Genomic DNA, 22657 nt, shown 5'->3' with positions numbered 1-22657 from the left:
TGCCCAATGGGTATGATACAGCATAGCCTGGACTTCCCCTGGACAACTTACCAGTGTTTTAAGCCCTAGACCTAGAACCAAGGTGATGAGACTGTGTCATCAGCTCTATAACAGAATACTATTTATTAGGAGTAAAATTTTCCAAAAAAAGAGAGAGAGAGAACAACTAGAAACACTAACCATTTACTCCACCTTTTTTACCCTGATAGGAACCTCTAATCACTAGAACATCTTACCTCTAAGTAGCAGTGACCTGATTTTTTCCAGGACTGAAAAAAATGTGTTACTTTTTAGGAATACAAAATAATTAAGTCCGATCTCAGGGCACCATCCAGCAGAATACAATACACCAACCGTGACAAACCTCTTGTAAGTTTTGACACCGTTTTTATTAGCAGAGGTGGATGGAGGGCTTACAAACATCACTCCATATCCACATTTCAGAAAGACCTGTTCTTTCAAGTGGCATAATTATTTATACATTTATACATTAATAAACCTATGTTTACTAACACCAGACACTAATACATTATATGCTTGTCAGATACTGATAATTACATATTTGCCTTGCTTTGTTAAATTAAGACATAAAACACATAAATATATATCCAATACTTGGTTTTATTCCCTTTTAATCCTAGACAAAATTGTGGATAAGTTAAAACACAAACAGATATTTTAAAAATAAATTCACTATACACACACACATACACATATGCTCATAAATAGAGAGATATTTCCTTGGAAATAGAGCTTTTATTACTCTGTGGACCTACTATAGTGCCTTCCCATCTTAAATTTATTTTAAATACATAAATAACATTCATATTGCAACAAAAGTTGTCTTCTCACACTGCTTTGAGAGAAACTCTGCTGCCACCCAGGAACGCAATGACCTAGAACTCACACCACTTAACGTATAGGATTTGAAGACACTCTGAAACTAAAATCTGCCAAAAGTTAGGACTTTCCACCCTTAACCCAGATAGTCTTAAAAAGTCAGTTATTAGGTGAAGGCAGAAAAGAAAACATATGCAAACTATCATCTTTTCTCTAATGCTCAAGGTAGCATTGACTTGATATCTTCTAGGACTAAAACAATTGAAACTTTTTAGGGACTCAAAACAGTGAAGTTCAATATTAAGGGCAACATATGACAAACAGAAAACAAAGCAATTGTGACAGTCCTCTTGTAAGCTTTTATCAAGCTTCTGTTAGCAGAGATGGTAGGAGGTCTAATTGACATCACTAGGTATCCACATTCCAGAAACAGTTTAAGTAGCATAACTGCTCCTACATTTACTAATAAAGCTATGTTTATCAACACCAGACTCTAGCACATGCTATGATTATGAGACACTAATAAATAGATAGCTACTTTTGCTTTGTTAAATTAGTACTTATAAAACACAAATATGTTCGATATTTCTTCCCTTTTTATCTTAAGTAAAATTATAGGTAAATTAAAACACAACGAATTTAAAATACAAATAGACCTTTTTAAAAAAAGAAATCACTACACGTGTTTTTTCATTTAAAATAGAGATCATATCACATTATTTTCAGAACCTATTATGTTACCTGCCCCACTTAAGTTTATTTTAAATAAATAGCACCAGAGGTTAAAGCGTTTGCCTGCAATGCAAGAGACCAGGGTTCGATCCCTGGGTCAGGAAGATTCCCCTGGAGAAGGAAATGGCAACCCACTCCAGTATTCTTGCCTGGAGAATCCCATGGACAGAGGACAGTGGGCTACAGTCCACGGGGTCACAAAGAGTCGGACACGACTGAGCGGCTTCACTTTCACTTTCATATTGCAGTGAAAGTTATTCTCTTACATTGTGGCTGTCTCAAATGCTTTCAGAAAGACTCACTACATAGGAACTCAGTGGCCTGAAGCTCACAACACTTACAAGCTTTGATGACACTCAGAACTAAAACTAGACAAACATTAGAACTGTCCATACCCACTCCAGATGTGTTGTACAATCAGTCATTAGACAGAGATAAGAATAATGGCATATTCAGAGCTATCATCTATTTCTCCTATCCTCAAATCCCTCCATCACCAGGTGTAGAGAAATGTTTGGATTAGGAAATAAAGAACGGAGGAAATATTCACAATCAGGCTCTCTAGGCACATCCCAATCAGCCGTGGAGCCAAGTGTTCATGATGTTCTTTGCCATGAGACTACCATGACCAGAAATATTTCTTATGATAACAATGGACTCGATCCATGTGGCAAAGACCAACCACGGGCTCCCAGCAGCATGGCTGGAAAGAACCTCTGAAGAAAATGTTTGGGATGTGTTCAGATCAGTCCTTTTATGTCAAACACCCTGAGTACTCGCTGGCGGATCTGCTGAGTCTTCACCCCATAGACCAGAGGATTGAGTGCAGGTGGCACCAGGAGGTAGAGTGTGGCCAGAAGAACATGGACGTGATGGGGCACCTGCTGGCCAAAGCGGTGAGTGAGGAAGGAGAACATTCCAGGCACATAGAAGACCAGGATGACACAAATGTGAGATCCACATGTGCTAAAGGCCTTAAGTCGGGCCTCACCCCCTGGTACCTTCAGCACTGCCCGCAGGATGAGGGCATAGGAAACACCAATGGCCAGGACATCGAGACCAACCACAAGCAGCGCCACTGCCAGCCCATAGGCTCGGTTCACTGTGCTCTCTGAGCAGGCGAGTTTTACCACGGCCATGTGCTCACAGTAGGCATGGCCTATGACGGTGGCCTGGCAGAAGACAAGTCTCCTCAACAAGATGGGGAAGGGGAGGAGGAGGAGCATCCCCCGCACCAGCACCGCCATCCCGATGCGCCCTATGACCCTGGGATGCAGGATGGTAGAATGGTGCAGAGGGTGACAGATGGCTACATAGCGATCCAGAGCCATGGCCACAAGTACCCCCGACTCCATGGAAGAGAAGGCATGGATGAAGAACATCTGGACCAGACAGGCGGTGTACCCGATCTCATGGGCGTGAACCAGGAGCACTGCAAGGGTTTTGGGTGCAGTAGAGGAGGCCAGGACCAGGTCAATGCCAGAGAGCATGGCCAGAAAGAGGTACATAGGCTGCTGCAAGGATGGGTCAGTCCAGATGGTGAAGAGGATGGTGACATTGCCCAGCAGGGCAAGGAGGTAAAGGACACACAGCGGCAGTGCTATCCAGTGCTGGCTTTCCTCTAAACCTGGGATGCCGATCAGGAAGAAGGATGGCTGCATCAGCCTCCAGCTGGAATTACTCAGGGTTGTCATCAATGGCTTGGAAAGGGAAGAGGCAAAAAGAAAATCATATTCTCTCCATTCCTTGTGCATTTTTTGTCCCCATAACTCTCTATTTCAAACTTTTGCTATGTCTATCTCTTATTATGATGATTCAGTGCTTCTGAAAGCCCCACTTAACAAGAAATATGAATTAAATAGCTACTATGTTTAACTTCTGCAAAGTTAAAACAAAAATCTTTAAACTAGATATGTTTGTTTATATGTGTTAGTCTTAAAAAACAAACACTGTGAAATAATTCTTTTCAGTGTAAGAGAGGATTACACACTTGTATTTATGTATTATCAAAAAGAATCAGAAATGATTCAGTTCTTGTGGATTATAAATCTATACATCACTTCAACTATCTTTTTTGTAATTCAATGATAACAAAAAATATTGCCCTGAAACTGTGACCATGGCAAGTACAAAATCTGAAATGCCTGGAGGGCACATATCTCCCACATTTTGCTTTCCTTCCAGGTTCAAATCCACAAGCAAAAGAACATTTTTCATTGACACCTCTAAGAAAAATCTCACAATTTTACAAAACTTCATATTTCAGTGTTGAACATTCTATGCAATGAGAAAGTTAATTCCCTCTTAACTACTTCCTTTCTGGTACAAGTTTCAACCCCTTTCTCACGTATCAGCTGAGGAGTCAGAGGACAGCTGAGCATTTGTGGAAGGCCACCACCCATTGCTCCTATCAGAGCAGTGTTAGCAGAGCAGTGGAGGAAGATGAAGATAACTTTAGTGGGCAAAGAAGAAGAGCAGAGACATGTGTCTGAGTACAACCTGCCTCTTCTTTATACTGTGTTGTTGTGAGTCTAGGGAGAAAGCTGAGAGCTGTTTGTTAAGCATGAATTACTAAAGTAAACAAAGAAATCCCTCAATGATTTGTAGAGGAAAAGCAGAAGGGACTTTATTCCCAGGAAACTAAAAATGAAGACATATTTAGCTCTCTGGCCAGAAAGCAGAGGACAAGTAACAAAATTTGAAGTTGTCCATTCTTAATTGTTCATGTAAATTTAGTCTAAGTGACCTCTCTTCTATGAAGCCTTCCCCAAATTCTGTGAGGCAGCCTGGCATGTCTCCTTCACTTTTCTATAAAATCACCTTACTGGCCATGTCATTGCACTGATTGCTTTGAACTATAAAACTCATTAGTCTGTCAGTCATTAAAAAGTGGGGACTATGCCTTGTTTATGCACTTTCCTGGTGGCTCAGTGGTAAAGAATCTAAGTGCCAATACAAGAGATGCAAGTTCGATCTCTGAGTGGGGAAGATACTCTGGAGAAGGAAATGGCAACCCACCCCAGTATTCTTGCCTGGAAAATCCCATGAACCGAGTAGCCTCACAGGCTATAGTCCATGGGATTGCAAAGAGTCAGACATAACTTAGCAAATAAGCATGCATGCATGCTTGCAGTCACAGGGCAAGTCCCAGAAGGGCCAGAATTTAATTGGTACCCAGTCATGTCTGGTGAATAAATAAATATCTATATGACTACATTTAATATAAATAAATGTGTATATAAAGCAACCAGGAATCATGAGAACTTGACAAGACAGACCCTGAACTTAAGGGACAGGAATGATGTAGCAGATGGTGGGGCATCTGTGAGACATGGACTGAGCCTCAGTGCTCCTCACCAAGGGATATTCTGGGTGCCTTGTGGTAGAAGAACCACCCTGACTCTCTCTGCCGTAGGAAGCTGTAGCAGAATCCCAGGTGTGTGTCAGAAATGACGAACTCCTCATGGTGCTCAGTTCCAGCACTGTCTCTGTCACTACAGGCAATAAGGCTCTTCTGCAGGCTGTGGCCTGTCCCTGCCCCATTAATCTCCTTCTTTGCAGTGGTGTGGATTTTATGACGGTAGTAAAGGGAGATGTGGGGACGCAGAGATTAGGTGAGCACACAGAAAGTGTGGGTTCGTGGGGATGACCTACTAGGAGAGAGAAAAATAGAGATCAAACCCTCAGATGTAGAGGTCATATGTCAAATCTGAGATACATAAATAATCAATAAAATGCCTAGAACAGGGCTATTGTTCTCTTGACCTCTAGGCTACCTTCTGAAAATGCATGCTTTACAGTCCCAACATGTGTGTGTGTGTGTGTGTGTGTGTGTGTGTGTGTCAGTCACTCAGTCGTGTCCAACTCTTTGCAACCTCATGGACTGTAGCCCACCAGGCTTCTCTGTCCATGAGATTCTCCAGGCAAGAACACTGGTCAGTCCCAACACAGGACTGAGCAAGACTTAGCAACATGAAGAGAACTTAGAAAGAGGAGAAAATTCCAGACTCAAGAAGGTTTCACTATGACCCTCTCTGCTCAGCAGAAGAAACTGAGTCCCAGTTCTGCCTCCATGATGATCTTCTGCCTAGCTTGGAAGTATCGGTGATAAAGAAGATTTTACATCCAGAAGGCCCACATAGAAATCTCTGAATACCAAAGAGGAAACAAAATACATCACATAGGTCTGGGCAACTCAAGTTGTCCAAGGATGTGAAGCATTGTACTAGCTCTGGCAAGACTTGGGTAAATAAGACATACCTACATGCACCATATGTGATGAGGATGCCAACCTAGGAGAATGCTAAAGGCCCCTGTGAATGGCTCAGCTGACCATGGAGATTTACTGACATTGGGAAGTATAGGCAAGCTCACAGATTAGCTCGTAGCATGTGTGATTTAAAGGGCAGAAGCTAAAGGGATTGAAATAGAGTGGGTTAGTTTTGAGGGATCAGTGAGTTTGGAGGATAATGTCTCTGAGACAAAGGGAAATAAACTTAGAGCTACTAAGAGGTGTCAAACATATTAGAAGACTCAGAGCCATAGTAGTCAACTAAGAAATAACTCCTATTGCAAGGATTATGGGAAAGATGGAAGTCATCTGTCAAGAGCCTTCCCCAGAACCTTCAGCTCCAAACCTGACCTCATTTTCCACAAGTAAAAAACAATGCAAAAACTTTTAGCTGGTTCTGTCATCCTCACTCTGAAAGGCAAGTCCATTCTTGTACTGCTCCAAGGTAGGGTTGGTGACTGCAAAAAAAAAAGGGCTGAGTAGGGAAACTGTCATTACCAATTTCCAGGTCCCAGAAGACACTAAAAACATGCCTGGACAGAGCCAGAATTAGTCTCAAGTATGACTGGAGGAACACAGGGCCATCTTCTACCCAAGGGGTAGCTGGTTGGACAGAGAGACAGAGCAGGAAGTGGCAACTTCACCTAATCCGGTGTCCCATTTGTCCAGTGTTGATCATCACCCCCAAGCCTGTACAGCCTGATGCCTGTGAGAATGGCTCATGCTCAATAAGCTAGGAAACCCCACATTGCTCTGTAAGCTCAGACTTCTCATATTCACAGGTCAGATTCAGCCCCAGCAAATTCTTTAGTGGACTCCATGATTAAATGTGTTCATTCCTCCATCTGCTGAAAGTGTCAGGTGCTAAAAGCCCATAATTAAGTCACTCTCCCTTGCTGATTCATCCAAGACAATTTTTCTTCCTGAGTGCAGTTCTCAGCCATTGTCTGGTTTATATACAAACACATAGACTTGACCCTCTTCATTCACTTTGAAACAACACTGAAGGACCATCTCCCTCAAGAGCATCACATAGAATTAGCTTAGGTATCTAGGGTAACTGGATCATAGTTTAACCTCTTTCTCTTCCCCATATTTCCTTGACATCTGTCAGACAGATATCCCAGGTATAATTTTCAAGTCTGCTTCACAATAAACTTCTTCCATACAAACCTCCAAGTCTTACTCTGGAAAATCCAACCCATGACAAATGCCACACGTTTTTGATCAACTGAGTGCTTCTCTCCTAGGGGATTGCGACAGGTCCACAGACATCAACTCCATTCTTACAGCAAGTATGAGATAAATATTGATCCTGAAGCAGTTCCTCCCAGCAGGTTCCCAAAGAGGCGGACTTTTGCCATCATATCTAACCAAAATCCCAACCAAAACTGTGATATTTTAGAACCCAATGCATGAATGCTAAGGTTAATCTGGAAGAATAAACACATAAAAAAAGCTTTAAAATTGTAGTTTTAAGTTATATGGTCCTGTTGTGCATTAAATTTTTATAAAAATAGACCATTTAATTCAGTTTGATGCTGGCCCAAAAATAACCAGGAAGACATATGAAACAACAGATTACCCAGATATAGAATTAATGCATGCATGTGTGTGTGCTTAGTTGCTTCAGTCATGTCTGACTCTTTGTAACCCTATGGACTGTAGCCCACCAGGCTCCTCTGTCCACGGGCTTCTCCAGGCATAGAATTAATACATATAAAAATTATGTATATGAAAAAGGAGGCATAATAACCAGCTAAGTGAAATGTAGATGCTAATTTTTAATAATTCAAAATCAATTTATTTACATACTTCTCATTAACATCAAAATTAATTTCATATAAATGTTATGTCACAAAATCAAAAGCTCAGCTATTTAAAATTTAAAGACTAAGAAGTGAATATTGGTCAAAATAGCTTTCTGCATTTTTTACTTGAGGAGTGAAATGTTCTAAAAATTAATGAAAGCTAAGTAGACTCTCTCCTAATGGTAATAAATAATAATGATGATAAGAGTAATAACAATGATGAGATTTGTTTCCATATGTTTACAAAGTTCACAGACTATCATAGAGACCATTCATAAATTCCTGGTTAACAACTTCATTGTAAGCCTGAAACATCTAGAAAAAGGCTGAAAGAAAATACTATATGTTTGATTTTTGAACATAAAGTATAGCTACATCTAGTCAAAGCTATCTATGGTCTTTCCAGTAGTCATGTATGGATGTGAGAGGTGGACCATGAAGAAGGCAGAGCGCCAAAGAATCGATGCTTCAAACTGTGGTGCTGGAGAAGACACTTGAGAGTCCCTTGGACAGCAAGGAGATCAAACCAGTCAATTCTAAAGGAAATCAGTCCTGAATATTCACTGGAAAGATTGACATTGAAGTTGAAGTTCCAACACTTTGGCCACCTAATAAGAAGAGCCGACTCATGGGAAAAGATCTTGGTGCTGGGAAAGATTGAAGGCAGAAGGAGAAGGGGGCAACAGAGGAAGAGATGGTTGGACGACATCACCAACTCAATGGATGTGAGTTTGAGCAAACTGAGGGAGATAGTGAAGGACAGGGAAGCCTGGTGTGCTGCAGTACATGGGGTCACAAAGGATTGGACAAAACTTAGCCACTGCATAACACCACCACCAAATCCAAAGTTATGATTACAATCATTTGCTTTCAATTCCATGTTCCAGATAAGAAGAAGGAAGAAAACCCTCAACAGACTTTTGCATTTGATTAGTTGAAATGAGTCTGATGTCCATCTTTAGGTCCAAGATTCAAGGGTTAAGTATTTCAGCTTCACAGTCTCCATGATAAAAGAGGGTTATGGAAAAGTGGGTTTGAATGGATGTTGAAAAGCTTCGATTCACTTCAGTTCAGTCGTTCAGTCGTGTCCGACTCTTTTTGACCCCATGGACTGCAGCACACCAGGCCTCCCTGTCCATCACCAACTCCCAGAGTTTACCCAAACTCATGTCCATTGAGTCGGTGATGCCATCCAACAATCTCATCCTCTGTCGTCCCCTTCTCCTCCTACCCTCAATCTTTTCCAACATCAGGTTCTTTTCCAATGAGTCAGCTCTTCGCATCATGTAGCCAACATTTTGGAGTTTCAGGTTCAACATCAGTCCTTCCAATGAACACCCAGGACTGGTCTCCTTTAGGATGGATGGGTTGGATCTCCTTGCAGTCCAAGGGACTCTCAAGAGTCTTCTCCAACACCACAGTTCAAAGACACCAATTCTTCGGTGCTCAACTTTCTTTACAGTCCAACTCTCACATCCATACATGACTACTGGAAAAACCATAGACTTGACTAGACGGACCTTTGTTGGCAAAGTAATGTTTCTGAATTGAATAGCTTACTCTTAGTAAAAACAGATAATACACATCATGTGCTTTTCATGCAACGGCTCCAAAATTGATAAGACACTGTATCATGAAGAAAGTCTCAAAAACTCCAAATAGTAAATAAGTTCCAAAGATCTCTGAATTCACATGACAAACTCAGAAATCACTGTAGCTTCCTCCTTCCACTCTAAAAACTAGCCATACTGACATGATGTTCAATAGTAAATCAATCTAAAATATGATACAAAACAAATGGAGAGGTGTTTATGAAGCAGAAAATATGCACATACTTCAAAAGATGAAAGACAGTTGTGGTGAAATAATGGGAAAAAACGGAAGCCCAAAATGTGCACAGGAAAGGATTACTACAAATATAATATTTATTCAGAAAGCTCTGATACTAGACAGGCAGGACTAGCCTTTTGCACATGCACTATTAGACCAAGAAGTGAGCCAAAAGTCACAAAAGAGGGGTGAGTGTTCCAGAATAGTGGTGATTGGGTCAGAAAATAGGACAGTGATCCACATGGCTATAAATAGCCATGCCCCATGAGACATGGGAAAGAAGCTCAACCATATACCAAGTCCTAGCACACCTCGCAACTCCCCAACAGTTTTCATCAAATAAATACAACAGCATTCTGAGATTGCCAACTAGAAAAAAATAATAATAATCACCCAATGACCAAGATGGCTTGGTCTAAGCTTTGGACAGGTTTCTTTAAGACTACACACCCCTAGCCTTAGTTTCCTTAGTTTCCTTAGAATATTTGCTTGAGAAACTTTACTTTGAGAAATTGTAAATTCTTTCTTGGCCCTTTTGCCGTGTACATAAATCTCCTCCCAACCTCCTCCCAATTTTACAATCTAGAAATGTCTTTCTCAAGATGCGGAAACTTTCTCTTAAAATATAAACATCGAGTCTTCCCTGGTGGTTCAGTGGGAAAGAATTCATCTGCCAGTGCAGGAGGTATGGGTTCGATCCTTGATCCAGGAAGATCCCACATGGCGCAGAGCAACTAAGCCTGGGCGCCACAACTACTGAGCGCATATGCTGCAACTTCTGAGGCCCAGGTGCTCTAGGGCCCGGGCTCTGCAACAAGAGAAGCCACTGCAATGAGAAGCCTGCACACCACACCTAGGGAGTGGCCCCCACTCACTGTAACTAGAGAAAAGCACATGCAGCAACGAAGACCCAGAGCAGCCAATAAATAGATAATTTTTAAATATATATATACGCATTGAAGGAGAGAGCCCTCCCTCTCTCAGTCTCTATGGAGAGTAGGAGCCTAATTTCCAAGAGCAGCACTTAGCAACCCTAGATGGCCTAATCATAGACTAATGCTTTTGCAATCTCAAGAATGACTCAATATGTTTGACACACTGTATTGATCAACCCCCTCCCCCGCCCAACCTAAAACCTTCCAGTACTTTTCCACTAGCTCAGCACATGATTGAAATCCATTCCTCCTGACACTTTACCCCAGTTCAACTCCACCTTTTGTTTTTGTGAAACTGGGTATCAAGACATGGTCTGTGATGTCTAGATACATCTGTGCTGTGGGAATACAGTCACTCATTTGACAAGTGATGTTACAAGCCCTAAGTAACTGCACTGTTGCTTAGGATCTCTTACAGACCACATCCTTATGAATAGTCCCTTCACAAATAAACCATTCTTAAATTATTCTAATATGAGTATATGCTCTGCTAGTGGGACTCTACATAATTTTATGCACATTCATTAGCAAGCAGCTTCAAGGTAGTGATATGACAGATTTTAAATGATCATAGCTTTAAAAAGATGAATAAGTAAAGGCAATATACAAGATACCTCTTACAAGATAATAGGTCAGTGAAAGGCAGATCTGGGGATACCCAGGTGAGATGGGAAGTACTTGGAAAGACCTAGACAAAACTTTGTGGAGCAGAGATACTTTTTGGCAGTCATTGAAATTATGGAAAACTGTTGACAGTGGGAAAAAAAAGGATACAGTCAGTTTTGTTGTATCACTTGGTTTGAACATACAAAGGTGTTCCAACACTATGATATATTAGAAAACATTTGAGGATATTTGAATTTCATACTTGCCTTTGTATAATTTGAACACAGAAAACTGCATCAAGCTGAAAATGACCGTCATAAGAATATACAAAACACACAAAGGCACACATCCCTAACAGCTACAAGTGAACAGCTAGTTCACTTCACAAATTCCATCTAATTTCAAATAAAGTTTCTTTTACCACTTCAAAATAATTCACAAGCTGCAACTCTTCTGTCAATTTCCACAAGCATGCTTCCTGCATTTTTCAAAGTAAAGCATTATATTCAATGGAGTACTTTTTAACCATTTAATATGCAAAACTCTACTGTATATTATTTTCTATCTTTTTTATCCTACTTACTCCATTTCTCCATATATCCTATGGTTTTTCACATGAGATTTTGTATGGTATAGTGAATTTTAAGAATTCATGTGTTATGTGATAAGAGAACCAACTATACCTGATAGGGTGAGTGGGGAGGAAACCAAGCCTGAGAGAATGGAGAACACAGCAGTTCAACCTGGCAGAGTTGTCCATCTGGAGCAGCTGTCCCTGGAGCTAGGCTTGAATAGGACTGTTCTGGGAGTGACCAAGTGTTGGAGGATAAAGGGAACAAAAAAGTGCCCACTGAACTGAGATGGTTATCTTGAAACCAAAAACCAAGGCTGGCAGCTCATATCCAATGGATCAGTTTATTATAGGGTAACTTACATGGTAGGTTTGGGCAGATGACAATCCAGAAGCATTTGCAGCTGCAAATCACAGTCCAGGGTTCACTGGGACAATGTTATAGTTAACCTAGTGTTGGGGGTGGGTGCTTAGAAACAGGAAGTATACGCCTAAGTCAAGATTTATAGTCTACATAAGAACTTCTTCAATCATCATATTTATCCTTTGTGTTTCTCTTTTTCTTTGATGATCTTACCAGGACTTTATCAATATTATTCATCTTTCCAAAGTACTAGTTTTGTTCTTTTGTTGAATTGTTAAATTTTCTATATTGTTTCTGCTTCCAATTTTATTCATTTTGCTATTATCTTTAATAATTCCTTAATCTTATTTACCTTATCTAAATTTATACTTCTTTTTCTAACTTGTCACCTTAGATAATTGATATTAAATCTTCATACTTTCCTAATATAAGCATTTAAAAGTGTAATTTTCCCTCTACTTTAGCTATATTCCACAACTTTTACTACATGTCATTATAGTTTGAAATATTTTCTAATATTCTCTATGATTTCTTATTTGAATCACAGATTATTTAGAGGTATTTTGTTTAATTTCTGGTTGTTTGGACCTTATCATGACATATATTGTTATTGTTTTCAGTTTAAATTTATGTTGGGTTTTTTCTTTGAAATTTATTAAGACATAATTTATGACCCAGCACAAAAATGTACCCTGCTCCCCCCAACAATTTCCAACCTTCCTTTAACATTATCAAGTGGAAATCACTCAGTTGTGTCCTACTTTTTGTGACCCCATGGACTGTAGTCTGTCAGGCTCTTCTTTCCATGGAATTCTCCAGGCAAGAATACTGGAGTAGGTAGCCATTCCCTTCTCTAGGAGGTCTTCCCAACCCAGGGATTAAACCCAGGTTTCCCGCATTGCGGGAAGATTCCTTACCATCCGAGCCACCAGGGAAGCCCAAGAATACTGGAGTGGGTAGCCAATCACTTCTCCAGGGGATCTTCCTGACCCAAGAATTGAACCGAGGTTTCGTGCATTGCAAGGGGATTTTTACCAGCTGAGCTACTAGGGAAGCCCTTGTAACATTATCAACCTCACCCCAAGAAAGTGAAAGGCGCCCTCTGCTGCCTACTAAGAAAGAACCTTATCCTCTACTTTCTCTTGCTTGTTTTTACATATGGTAAGAAAGGTCACTAACTGGACAGAGACAGTTGGAGTAGTGGTGGGGTTGTTGAGTCTAAGAGTAGGTAGCGTGTTCCAACCTATCCATTTCACTGACTGCCTAGAGGATCTATAAGGACAGCAATGGACTCTCTCTTGCTTCATATTCAAAGGCCATAAGTTCACTTGCATAAGTACACATGATCGGCTTCCCAAAGAGAACTTGGGAGCCAGCCATTATCTTTCTGTAGTTTACATTTTTCTAGATCTTCATCCATTTATGGGGATCCTACAGATGGCTCAGTGGTAAAGAATCCTCCTGCTAATACAGGAGATGCAGGTTTGATCCCTGGGTCGGGGAGATTACCTGGAGACGGATATGGCAACCCACTCCAGTATCTTTGCCTGGAAAATCCCATGAACAGAGGAGCCTGGCAGGGCTATAGTCCATGGGGTCACAAAAGAGTCAGACAAGACTCAGAAACTAAGCAAGAACAACATAGATATTTGTACTTTGAACCAAATTTTCACATCAAGTATACCCCCAGATTAAGGAAGGGAGTAAGCAGCGATCCTAAGATCTAGAATTAAGGGAATGAAATTGATGGCCCCCTCTATGTTCTCTGGTTCCACATATATCAGTCATGACTCACTGGAGAGCTATGCATATGGAAGTTATTAAGCTCTATTATTTCCTTCAGTCAGTTCAGTCATTCAGTCATGTCTGACTCTTTGCAACCCTATGGACTGCAGCATGCTAGGCTTCCCTGTCCATCACCCACTCCCGGAGCTTGCTCAAACTCATGTCCATTCAGCCGGTGATGCCATCCAACCATCTCATCCTCTATTGTCCCCTTCTCCTGCCTTCAATCTTTCCTAGCATCAGGGTCTTTTCCAATGAGTCAGTTCTTTGCATCAAGTGGCCAAAGTATTGGAGCTTCAGCTTCAGCATCAGTCCTTCCAATGAATATTCAGGGTTGATTATCTTGCTGGTTTGATCTCCTTGCTGTTCAAGCGACTCTCAAGAGTCTTCTCTAACACCACAGTTCAAAAGTATCAATTCTTTGTACCTCAGCTTTCTTTATAGAGCAACTTTAACATCCACACATTACTTTAGCCCCTCTTTAATTCCTTGTGAGTGATCACTACTACTAAGAATACACAGAGGATTAAGAGTAGAAAACCTGCCCTTCTGATCTCCAGCAGTACTCCTGAGCTTTTTTCTCTCAAAGAGGCACTCTGTTTCTACCAAGTTAAGGAACATCTAATTCTAGGATGAGAGATCTGTATTCCTAATCCTAAACAAAAAAACACACCAAAATTACTAACCGAATAAAAGAAGCACTCTCTGTAGAGGTACCAATTTTGTGCATTCATCCTGTATCACAATTACTGAAGATGTTTCTTGCATTGGAGATTAAGTCAGACACTTATCTTTGAGAAGTAAATGAAACACAAAAGACTCCTATATACCAGAAGCTTATGGCTTAAAATGGAAGCTATATACAAAACTACTAATACCAAAAATGAAATCTAAAATGTAATAATTCTGATTCAGGATGCTGGATTGAAAATATGATGTACTTTCTCTCTCTCCCAAAAGTCTCATTTAATAGACAAAGAATTATAAAAATAACAATAACAGTTCTAGGATACAGGGAAGTGTAAAAAGATTAGTTCAAATATTTTCTGAATTTTCTGGATCCATAAGTCAAATTAGATTGGAAATATAGAAAAAACAAAATGAAAAAATCTGCAAACCAATGTAAATGTGGATGGTAGAATTATGAGTTAGGGTAAAGAAGTTAGTGAAGTCGCTCAGTCGTGTCCGACTCTTTGCGACCCCATGGACTGTAGCCTACCAAATTCCTGTGTCCATGGGATTCTCCAGGCAATAGTACTGGAGTGGATTGCCATTTCCTTCTCCAGGGGATCTTCCCGACCCAGGGATCGAACCTGAGTCTCCCGCATTGTAGACAGACGTTTTACAATCTGAGCCACCAGGGAAGTCCAATTCAGAGATAGGAAATGTTCTTATTAAGAGATCTAGGGAATGCTCCAACCTTAGAATAAATAATAACATAAAAGAAAAATCATTCAGTGAACTGATGAAATTATTCTTGTAGTGTCAGAGGAGATGGGTCACTTTAGTATCCTGTGCACACAAAGTGACAAGGAAACCAGCTCCCTCTATTAATGAAGGAAATGTTGCTGAATCTCCAAGCCCTGTTATTGCTGTGGGGCCAGAGAGAATCAGTTAATTCTGAGACAGTAAACCAGCAGGAAAGACAAGAAGGTTAATCCAAAGCATCAGTACTAACATTTAGCTGAATGGCTACACAGTGAAATACTTTCATAATATTGATAAATATTTATCATGGATAATCAAGGAAAAGAGAAAAAGTACAAGTAAACACTGCTAGGAATGAAATAGAGGGTATACCAGAGAACACAGTAGAAAATTAAATAATAAAATAATTTAAATAATTTTCTCATACTAAATTTGGATGTGAGTAAAATAAATAGATTTTTAGACAAGAACCACAAATCTTTTCAAAGGGAAATTTTTAAAGACATCATCCAGGCAAAGAAATATGTATACTACTAGAAAGATCTGAGATGAAAATTATATACTGCTTAAGCTATAGGTTAGTCTGTTGTAACAAAGATCCCAAAAAAATACAGTGGCTTAAACCGACTTCAAGTTCATTTTTGTCAGAGATTCAAGTCAGGTTTGGTGGCCCAGGAAGAATCAGGACACAGACTTTTCTATAATGTAGCCCTGCCATCTTCAACACATATTTCCATCTTTTGATCCAAGCAAGCTGCTTCACATCCACATTCCAAGCACCTGAAAGTGGTATAAATGGAAGGACAAAGCAAATTACTCCTTTTGTAATCTCCTCAAACTAAATACCTCTAGTGTCAAAGTAGTTGTTTTCTAGTGTGTGTGATATAGCATAGGCTGGCTTCCCAGGACAATTTTACCATAGTTTAAATCCGAGTGATGAGAATATGCAATCCCTCCTGCAATAAGAACTCAGACCTATCCTCCTTTACTCACCCACGTGTGACAACCAAATTAATGACTTCACACTCAGCTTTATAATAGAAAACTACTTATTAGAAGTAAATTTTACAAAGAAAGGAGAAATTGGAAACACTAACCATCTACCCTACCACTTCTACCGTGATGGAATCTCAAGATAGGATACTCTGATCACTTGAGCCTCTTACTTCTAGGTACCAGTGACTTGATTTCTTCCAGGACTAAAAAACATTGTAACTTTTTTAAGGACTCAAAATAGTTAAGATCAATATTAAGGCAACATCCTACAAACAGGCAACAAATCAATTGCGACAATCCTCTTTTAACTTTTTACCCGGTTCCTGTTAGCAGAGATGGAGGGAGGCCTCATTGAAATCACTCCATATCCACATTTCAGAAAGAGTAACTCAGTTTAAGTGGCATAACTGCTTCTAAATTTACTAAGAAACCTATGTTTATCAACATCATATTCTAGCATATGTTATAGTTGTGAGATACAAATAATTACATGGTTACTTTTTCTTGGTTAAGTTAATACTTATCAAATACATAAATTCAATGCTTTATCTTATTCCTTCTTTATCCAAAGAAAAATATAGGTAAATTAAAATGTAATAAATCTGAAATACAACAGATCTTTTTAAAAAGAAAATCACTATTCACATGTGGTTCTTCATTAAATACAGGGATATCACATTATTCCCTATCACAGTATCTGCTACACATAAGTTTGTTTTAAATAAATAACACCCATATTATTTCAGGAAAAGGTATTTTCTCACACTGTGACTGTCTCAAATGATTTGAGAAATGTTCTTATTACACAGGAGCCTAGTGACCTGAAGCTCATAGCACTTACAAATTTTGCTGACACTCAGAACTAAAACCAGACAAACATTGGAACGTTCCATACACACTCTAGGAGATGTTGCACAGTCAGTCATTAGACAGAGAAAACGGCATATCCAGAGCCATCGTGTGTGTCTCCTAACCCCGAACACCTCCGTTACCAAGAACAGGGAAATGTTTGGATTAGGAAATAAAGAACGGAGGAAATATTCACAATCAGGCTCTCCAGGCACACTTCACTCAGCCGTGGAGCCAAGTGTTCATGATGTTCTTTGCCATGAGACTATTACAACCAGAAGGACTTCTCACCATAGCAGTGGACTCTATCCATTTGGCCAACACCAACCACGGGCTCCCAGCAGCATGGCTGGAAAGAACCTCTGAAGAAAATGATTGGGATGTGTTCAGATCAGTCCTTTTATGTCAAACACCCTGAGTACTCGCTGACGGATCTGCTGAGTCTTCACCCCATAGACCAGAGGATTGAGTGCAGGTGGCACCAGGAGGTAGAGTGTGACCAGAAGAACATGGACGTGATGGGGCACCTGCTGGCCAAAGCGGTGAGTGAGGAAGGAGAACATTCCAGGCACATAGAAGACCAGGATAACACAAATGTGAGATCCGCATGTGCTAAAGGCCTTAAGTCGGGCCTCACCCCCTGGTACCTTCAGCACTGCCCGCAGGATGAGGGCATAGGAAACACCAATGGCCAGGACATCGAGACCAACCACAAGCAGCGCCACTGCCAGCCCATAGGCTCGGTTCACTGTGCTCTCTGAGCAGGCGAGTTTTACCACGGCCATGTGCTCACAGTAGGCATGGCCTATGATGGTGGCCTGGCAGAAGACAAGTCTCCTCAACAAGATGGGGAAGGGGAGGAGGAGGAGCATCCCCCGCACCAGCACCGCCATCCCGATGCACCCTATGACCCTGGGATGCAGGATGGTAGAATGGTGCAGAGGGTGACAGATGGCTACATAGCGATCCAGAGCCATGGCCACAAGTACCCCCGACTCCATGGAAGAGAAGGCATGGATGAAGAACATCTGGACCAGACAGGCGGTGTACCCGATCTCATGGGCGTGAACCAGGAGCACTGCAAGGGTTTTGGGTGCAGTAGAGGAGGCCAGGACCAGGTCAATGCCAGAGAGCATGGCCAGAAAGAGGTACATAGGCTGCTGCAAGGATGGGTCAGTCCAGATGGTGAAGAGGATGGTGACATTGCCCAGCAGGGCAAGGAGGTAAAGGACACACAGCGGCAGTGCTATCCAGTGCTGGCTTTCCTCTAAACCTGGGATGCCGATCAGGAAGAAGGATGGCTGCATCAGCCTCCAGCTGGAATTACTCAGGGTTGTCATCAATGGCTTGGAAAGGGAAGAGGCAAAAAAACCAAAATCATGATTTCTTCATTCTTTATGGGTTATCACATTGTCCAGATCTGGCTACCATCTTCATGAGATGAAGAAAGAAGTTTAAATTGTAACACAAGGGAATAAAATCAGATACTAGGAGGAAAATCTCTTTTTCTTCAGATAATTTAGCAAAGGCAAGATATCCACATATCTTAATTAAGAGAGACTAGTTTCATTAAGGGATAAGGGTAAGCATAGGCTGCTTTTAGAGATATGTTGAAACTCAAACATTCAATTACTTCTAGTCTGACAGTGTCTACACAGAAGAATTCTTTTTTTGCCCCTTGGCATTGATCAACACTATAAATCAGTCTGCTATTTTTTAAATTAGTATTCCTCAGATTCCATGACTTAGCCCTCCACCAGTGTTTCTCTTATATCCCCAGTCCACCACTTTCTACATTTACCTGTTAGTTATATGTTGCTGATTCCAAGGGTTCACTCTTTCCTCTCTTCCATATTCTGTACTTTATCGCTGATGGAGCTCACATGAGTTTAAGTATTTATATACTTTAATTTATATACTTCCAAACAGCTTTTTTTATGTCAAATATCTTTCTGAAACACAAATCCACTTTTCCACTTGCTTCCTAAATATCTGTACCACATGCTCAACGTATTCAAGACTGAATTAACTTACCTATTCTTCCTAAATCTGCTCCACTTCACTTTTGCCATGTTTTTGTGAATTATATCACTGTCAACCTTTCCAACCCAATATACGAACTTGAAATGACCCTTGCTTATTATGTCTCTATTGCCTGCAAAGTCCCTTGGACAGAAGAGGCTGGTGGGCTACAGAGAGATTCTGACATTACTCAGTGCGAGCCCCTGAGCATGCACAATTCTGTCTCTCATCCTTTTTACATAACCACAATATCTGTTGACTGGATTTTTAACCCTTCTTATATCCACTTCTTTTTCTCAACCCCCAGTGTCAGTGTTTAGGTCATACTCCCTACTCCTCCAAACTGGACTGTTTCCTTAAATCTCTCTGCTTTTGTCACTTATCCTTTCAATCCACTCTCTATTCTCAAGCCAAATGGTTCTTAAATGCATCTAAAATGCAGATGTCATCATGTCACTCCTACAGTTAAGTTTTTTTTTCCCTACAGTTAAGCTTTTTAGTTCATTTAATCTGTGAAATAAAACCTACATTTATGACTGGCATACAAGGTTTTCAAAGTCTATCTTTTTGTATCACTTTGACTTGTACTTAAAATATTCCCACATGTATAGTTTACTTGTTTTTGGAATTATATGAGTATACCATCCTATTTTACATGGGCCTTTTTAAGTATTCTTTGTCCTCCTCTTTATCTGAATTGCTGTTTCTTCAAACTTCAGAGTCCACTGTCTTCGGCCTCTTAAAAAGAATTCACTGACTATGTTTGAACCACTGATTGAGTTATGGGCATTTTATTTTATTATCCTTCTTTGTTCATCCACAATTTTCTGTTTTATCTATTTCATAGAAATTATTTCAGTGTCTTCATGATTTATATCAAGTAAAGGACCATGTCTTATTGAAATTTATAATTATCAGCTAGCTGGCAGAGACTTCATGATGTAACAGGCTAACACAAGCTGTGCAGGAAGACAGATTAAAATTTTAATTCTGTACCATTCACATTCTAAATGAAATCTTGGTATGATACTTAAACTCTCTGTCTATGATGCCTCATCTGATGGTAAAGCAAATATTATGTCTTACAAGTGTTTATAAATATTAATTAAATGATGTATATCAGTTTACTATAAATTATACACAAACTCATAGCTGGTTCTGTAATCTTACCTCAAAGGCAAAGCCTATTATGATACTTCTCCATAGCAGTCCTGGTGACTGTGAACAGGTACTGAGCAGGGAAGATGTTATTACCAATTGGTAGGTCCCAGAGGCCACCCAAACCCATCTGAACAGAGCCAAAGGTAACCTCCCGATTGGTTAGAGGCATGCAGAGCTAAGTCTGCTGTCCCAGGATAGCTGATTGGGTAAGCAAGGAGTGGTACCTACCCCTGACCAGATGGCTAATGTTGGTCCAGTGTTGGTCATCATTTCTAAGCCTGTACATCCTGATTACTATGATAAGAAATTTCATGTTCAGGAAGCTAAGAAACCCCACATTGCTGTGTAAGCTCAGACTTCTCATATTCACAGGTCAAACTCAGACCCAATAAATACTTTAGTGGATTTTGTACTTCAGTATGCTCTATCTTCCATCTATCGTGAATGTTGTGTGCTAAAAGTTACTATAATTGAGCCATTCCTTTGGACAAAGAGCTGATTCATGCAAAATTGCTTCTCTTTCCTGAGTGTAGATCTTGCTCAATGACTGGTCTATGTACAAATACAACATCCTGACATATTTTCTCCTATATGAAACAACATTGAAGTACCATCCCAGCTCAAGAGCATCCCTATGGAATCAACATCAGCATCTGGGATAACTGGATCACAGTTTAACTTCTTTCTCTGCCTCATCCTGCTTCCTTCACTCTTGACAGGTGTTATTTCCAAGTATACTTCAAAATAAGCCACCTACATATAAATCTCTGCATTAGGTTTATTCTAGGGAACCTAACGTAAGATGAATGCCACCTGTCTCAGGTGAATTGAGCACTCTGCTTCTGTTTGGGAAATTGTGGCAAGCATACAAACATCAACTTCAATACTATAGCAAGTATAGGATAAATACACATCTCAGACAACTCATCCCAGGAAGTTTCCAATGAGGTAGGCTAAGATCTTCTTTATCATATCTTTCCATCACCAGGTAAACTCTTCCCTTGGTCCCATCTCAGATAAAGCAGCTACCAGTCCACCCCAGGGACCATGTTCATCTTTGGGATAAAGTTTCTAGTGCAGTCTTTTCATTCTTCCAGTCTACAAACATTTCACTTATAGCTAGCAGGAAGTCTCAGTTATTCATTTATTCAATAGATATTAAATATCTACCAAATCTAAGTGCTCTAATAGATGTTGGACAAAAAAACAGCCACCAACAGCTGACGTGATAAAATGGTCCTTGTGATCACAGATCATGGAATGATACTTTTAAATACATGATCATAAGAATAACTAATAGAAGTTATGTGTTATAAGTCAAAACTAAAGTGTTTTATGAGAACATTCTCTGCCTGGAGAGTTCAGGGAAGCCATCCTAAATTCAAGTTCATGACCAAAAGAATGGGTTAAAAGTGAAGAGAGGGGTGAGAGTAAGCTGAGGATACAAAATTCCTGAGGCAAGAGAGAAGGGAGCTTGGTATTGTCAAAGACCTGAAGAAATCACGACACTGGGGAATGTAGTTCTCAGGAATTTAGCCTGGCCTGTAAGTAAGACTGTAACATGCACGTTTTGGGTCATTTTAAAGGCCAGCAGAAAGTTATGACGATTTTAAGCAGAAGGTTGAAACACAATCAGAATCTCATTATTAAGTCTCACACTAAGAGTGTGGATAGGAAGGAATGATGCATAGATGATGGGACATCTGTTGGAAACAAGCATAGCAATCTTTAACGAGGTTCAAGTATAAGCACATGTCATGGGAATCGGTAAATGAGATAGGACTTTGGTAATAAAGAAACGAAGAATAAGAAAACCTAGAGCGTTCAATGGGTCATTCACCCTGAAGTCTCCCTCCAGGACTATGGGTAGCCAAATAATAAAGAAGATATTGATTAAATCATCATTTGATGAAAGAAGAGATATTAGTAACAGCAAGAGGTAGAGGATGATATCCATGAATGACGTGAACCTCGAAAGCAGCAGTCTGTGCTTGTTTGTTTGCTAGTCTGTTTTTACTGAACATTGCTTCCAAACCAGAGGTAAAAGAAGCGTGAGAAAATGGATGTTCCCCACTTAGTAGGAAGTGTAACATTTTCATTAGGAAAATATGAGAACTATGAGAGTACCATCTTCATACACATTTAGAAGACATTAAATGACAGAGTTTATGTATAATGCAGTTTTATTCTCTAAGCTTCAGGGTACCACAGAATAAGAGGAAAACAACAAGAGCTTCTCATATTATCAAAGTTTTACACTAGTATCAATACAAACAGGAAGAAGCCACAGGGCTCTAGAGGGAGATACCTTAGGTGGATGGAGGTTTGAGTGATAATTACCATCAGTAAGAGCTTTGAGCTCTGATGGAGCTTTGATGGAGCAGCTTTGGCTGCTCCCTCTCTTCTGCCGATCTTTCTTCCACTCCTATCAGTGGA

The 22657-nt window shown here is 40.2% G+C and overlaps 2 protein-coding genes across 9 annotated transcripts; both read right to left on the bottom strand.

The window, feature by feature from the left end:
• Positions 1–370: 370 nt before the first annotated feature.
• LOC138420290 (olfactory receptor 52L1-like) lies at positions 371–15437 on the bottom strand. Of its 2 annotated transcripts, XM_069553406.1 has the most exons (3): positions 15079–15437; positions 4930–5222; positions 371–3272 (listed from the first exon to the last, which is right to left on the bottom strand). In XM_069553406.1, exons 1-3 carry the CDS (start codon positions 15203–15205, stop codon positions 2313–2315), a joined length of 1380 nt encoding a protein of 459 aa, XP_069409507.1. In that variant the 5' UTR covers positions 15206–15437; the 3' UTR covers positions 371–2312. The 2 variants fall into 2 exon arrangements, with proteins under 2 accessions (XP_069409507.1, XP_069409506.1); XM_069553405.1 differs by lacking the exon at positions 15079–15437 and having other exon boundaries at positions 4930–5216.
• A 33-nt stretch (positions 15438–15470) lies between these two features.
• LOC138420291 (olfactory receptor 52L1) lies at positions 15471–20689 on the bottom strand. Of its 7 annotated transcripts, XR_011249210.1 has the most exons (4): positions 20450–20689; positions 20231–20291; positions 17330–18384; positions 15471–15973 (listed from the first exon to the last, which is right to left on the bottom strand). XR_011249210.1 is itself a non-coding variant. In XM_069553408.1 (3 exons), exon 3 carries the CDS (start codon positions 18376–18378, stop codon positions 17425–17427), a length of 954 nt encoding a protein of 317 aa, XP_069409509.1. In that variant the 5' UTR covers positions 18379–18384; positions 20231–20291; positions 20450–20677; the 3' UTR covers positions 16225–17424. The 7 variants fall into 7 exon arrangements, 3 of the variants coding, with proteins under 3 accessions (XP_069409509.1, XP_069409510.1, XP_069409508.1); XR_011249209.1 differs by lacking the exon at positions 20231–20291 and having other exon boundaries at positions 20450–20674; XR_011249212.1 differs by lacking the exon at positions 20450–20689 and having other exon boundaries at positions 17330–17565; positions 20231–20374.
• Positions 20690–22657: the final 1968 nt, after the last annotated feature.

This window comes from Ovis canadensis, chromosome 15, assembly GCF_042477335.2.
Source record: "Ovis canadensis isolate MfBH-ARS-UI-01 breed Bighorn chromosome 15, ARS-UI_OviCan_v2, whole genome shotgun sequence".
In the NCBI taxonomy this organism is placed as follows: Eukaryota; Metazoa; Chordata; class Mammalia; order Artiodactyla; family Bovidae; genus Ovis; species Ovis canadensis.
The sequence above is the reverse complement of the archived record's forward strand: the minus strand, read 5'-3'. Positions and strand labels throughout refer to the sequence as shown.